Below are 3,363 nucleotides of genomic sequence, written 5' to 3'. Positions count from 1 at the left end.
CCATGGACGTTACAGTGGCCCCCCAATCACCCGACGGAGGCTAAGAGAGTGTCCTTTGGGCATCCGTCAGGATGGTATACCTTTTCTCCTGTTGTATGAAATAGTGCAGTCTACTGCGCTATTCATTATAGAGGTATTATTTTTTTTTTTAAAAGCATACTGAACTATATCAGGTTTTTTTTTTTAACATGGAAGCTTCAGTCTGGAAATCCTCCCAACGTATACCTCAGACGGTCTCTGCAAATGCAGTGTGAAAAGGACCTTACATGCAGGTCTTGTGAAAAGGGCCTTAAAATGCTCATCTGCCTCTGCATTCATATGGGGAAAAGAAGAAATCTATGACATATAGACATGCTTCTTGCAGATTTTTCTCTACAGCATGTAAACAGAGTTTTATAAAACCACAATCACTAAACTAAACTTTGCTACAGATTTTTGGTACGAAATATGCACATAAAATCCACCGTGTGTGAACATGACTGCACCTGTAGCATCACACAGCATTAATACACAAACAATAATAGAGCATTGAGGGGATAAATATGAACTATTGATACTTTTATAGAGGTTTTCAAAATACCCAGTGGTTTATGAATGGATTTATTAAGTCCATTAAATACAAATAAAACAGAAATGGTCACTTACTAGGACGCCAGTAACAAATTATACACATCTGGTCATTTTTAAAAAGACATTTCAAGACTGTTCCATACACAGACATAGGAAGCCCTTCTTTTTGTATATCCTACTGGCTTAAAGTGGTTGTCCAGCATTAGAAAAAGATCACTTTCTTCCCAGAACAGCGTCACACCTGTCCATGTGTTGTTTCTGCTAGCAGCTCACCTCCATTAGACTGCTATACCACATCCAACCACCCGGACTGCTGTGGGGCCATTTCTGGAAGAATGAAGCCATGTTTTTCAAATCCTAGACAACCCCTTTAAGTGTGAATTTCTCTCAGATCATCTTTATGACAGCTAAAACATCTTGAAATGAGCCACTGGCAACCAACTTACTTTTTTGGATTGATATTGCTGGAGGAGGGGTGTGAGACAAAAGACATTGCCTCCTGGAATAGTGTGGATCCTAAAGTCAGGTTTACAGTATTAACCCCACCTTTATCTGTTAGGCCTAATTCACACCGAGTTTCTTCAGGAATTTTGAGGCGGATTTTTTTTTTTTTTTTTATTGCCAGCGTTTTTCCGTGGCCGTTGAACCTAATGCAAAAACCAGCGGAAAAAAATAAATAAATCTTTAAACGGCTTCAATGAGAGGTCAGAGGTGGAAACCACTCGAAAAAAAAGAACATGCCACTTATTCATTGAAATCAATGGGAGGCGATTTGGGACATTTCTTGGTGCTCATTCAGACATGGTATCTGCGTCAAAATCAGTACAAGAAACGCTGTGTGAACTGACCCTTAGAATTACTTCCGTTTACAGCTCTCCATTGTAAGCTTAACAAAATGATCCCAACTTACTGTACATGGAGTGCGGGGATAAGGAATATACCAGTTCAGCAACAACATCAGTAAATCTAATAACAGTTAAAGTTTCAGTGAAATAAGACAACCACGTGTTATGTGACTTATACATATAGTTGAATACAATTGAAACCTCTTAAATCAGTGTTTAGAAGACTTGTATGGCACTAGGGTAGAGCGCAGGGCCAACCTGTAACACATCACGCCACGAAGTCAGTTATTTCAGCTCATCTATGGGCTCCTGTGGTCAGCGCTTGTGTTCCTCACTCATGTCGGACTCGCTGCAATGCCACATAAAAGTTACTCTTCTCCTCCAGACTGTGCCAACCAATAGGTCCCACTTCGCAGTCTGCACACACCAGGAACTTTACTTTTCCTACGTCTTTGGTGAAGCCCACATTCTCAAAAGTAAACATGTCATGTACAAGCCAATGCTCAACAAGAAGCTCACAGTCTGGATTGGACTCATCAGCCAGAGACGATTTCTTCTTCATTGAAGGCAGAAGCAGCTGCAGGAAATAAAAAAATAAATAAATGGTGTTTTGTAACAAAAAGGAGGTGGTATTAAGGGGGAAAAGCATTAAAAGGTGTCGTCTAATTAGAATATATGGCCGTCATGGAGAGGATGGCCGTGTTCAGTACGCTAGCTAGAGCCGCTTTCATTTTGGGGGACTGCAGTGCGACCGTATATTACGCAGCCGGTCTTGGATTTCATTATGTGCTGTGTAATATCACACTGAAAACATGTACACCAAACCTATTCCCCAAAACGCAGTGTGAACAAAGGCCTTACCATACAGTGACAAAGTGACATGTCCTGATGGGATATCCCCCCTGGGTGATCTTTTGTCATGTCGATAGAGAACATTGCTTCCAGTCTGGAGTACCCCCAGATCCCACCCTGAAGGTCACACAGTGGTGCTGTTCAGATTTACAAAGGTTACAAGGCATTTTAGGAAGCTCTATGGGTGTCAATGGATCTGTATAGGCACCACAAATGTAACATGTATGAATAAATACCCCTTATAGAACATACACTAATGTGGACCGGACACTAGCCCAGGGCTTTCTGGATTTCTCTCCAGCACAACGCTGTAATCTTCCATTACTATGACTCGGGTCCCACCATAAGCTATTTCTGTGGACAGGTTTATAGTTTATTCTGGGGCACGGAGTCTGAGTCACGTATAGTTTCTAACCTCCCTCTGTGCCAGTGTCGCTGTCCCGGCCGATAACACCCGGCAGCCGCAGCGCTGACACAACACCGCCCGCGAGTTCTTCCCATCAGCAGACACCAGTGTCTCGTCCATCGTCGTTCAGCAGACTGAAGGCCCCCAGTACGTCACGGTCATGTGACCAAAAAAGTTCACGTCATTGGGTCACATGATCGTCCTTACAAAAAACGAGTGAGCGGGTTCTGCAGTTGTGACATGAACGCCATGATCGCTCAATACAGCAAAAGAAAAGCTGCTAAACGCCTGACGTTACGTAGCGCTACGGAGAATCCCAGCTCGCCGCAGAAATACTCCCTGTAGTTAGCGGGAACGCATGGCGCGTTACTGGACTGGTCCTACTATGCAAACATGGAAAATGCAGCATTATTCCTCTAGAGGGCGCCTGCAGGGTATTCCGGCTCCAGTATTCTAGTATTCAGCTATACATAGTGGTCAGTGCAGTGCCCGGTCTAATCACACGTTGCTGGCAAATTGCTGTTTTGTACTGCAAAAACACGGCGTGTAAATAGACACTGAGGGTATGTGCACACACACTAATTACGTCCGTAATTAACGGACGTATTTCGGCCGCAAGTCCCGGACCGAACACACTGCAGGGAGCCGGGCTCCTAGCATCATACTTATGTACGATGCTAGGAGTCCCTG

General features: G+C 43.6%; 1 protein-coding gene across 1 annotated transcript; it reads right to left on the bottom strand.

Moving 5' to 3' along the window:
- Positions 1-584: 584 nt before the first annotated feature.
- Positions 585-2,984, bottom strand: RABIF (RAB interacting factor). Its single transcript, XM_075853490.1, has 2 exons — positions 2,683-2,984; positions 585-1,992 (listed from the first exon to the last, which is right to left on the bottom strand). The coding sequence occupies exons 1-2, from the start codon at positions 2,791-2,793 to the stop codon at positions 1,747-1,749; spliced, it is 357 nt and encodes a 118-aa protein (XP_075709605.1). The 5' UTR covers positions 2,794-2,984; the 3' UTR covers positions 585-1,746.
- Positions 2,985-3,363: the final 379 nt, after the last annotated feature.

This window comes from Rhinoderma darwinii, chromosome 2, assembly GCF_050947455.1.
Source record: "Rhinoderma darwinii isolate aRhiDar2 chromosome 2, aRhiDar2.hap1, whole genome shotgun sequence".
Taxonomy (NCBI): domain Eukaryota; kingdom Metazoa; phylum Chordata; class Amphibia; order Anura; family Rhinodermatidae; genus Rhinoderma; species Rhinoderma darwinii.
This window is presented reverse-complemented; position numbering and strand designations above follow the sequence as displayed.

What these genes read in the sequence shown, in the direction of transcription:
- RABIF (XM_075853490.1), bottom strand. Translation starts at nt 2,793, where the DNA reads ATGGACGAGACACTGGTGTCTGCTGATGGGAAGAACTCGCGGGCGGTG. An exon ending in CGACACTGGCACAGAGGGAG is followed by an intron (nt 1,993 to 2,682) that starts GTTAGAAACTAT and finishes TATTTCCTGCAG; the next exon opens with CTGCTTCTGCCTTCAATGAA.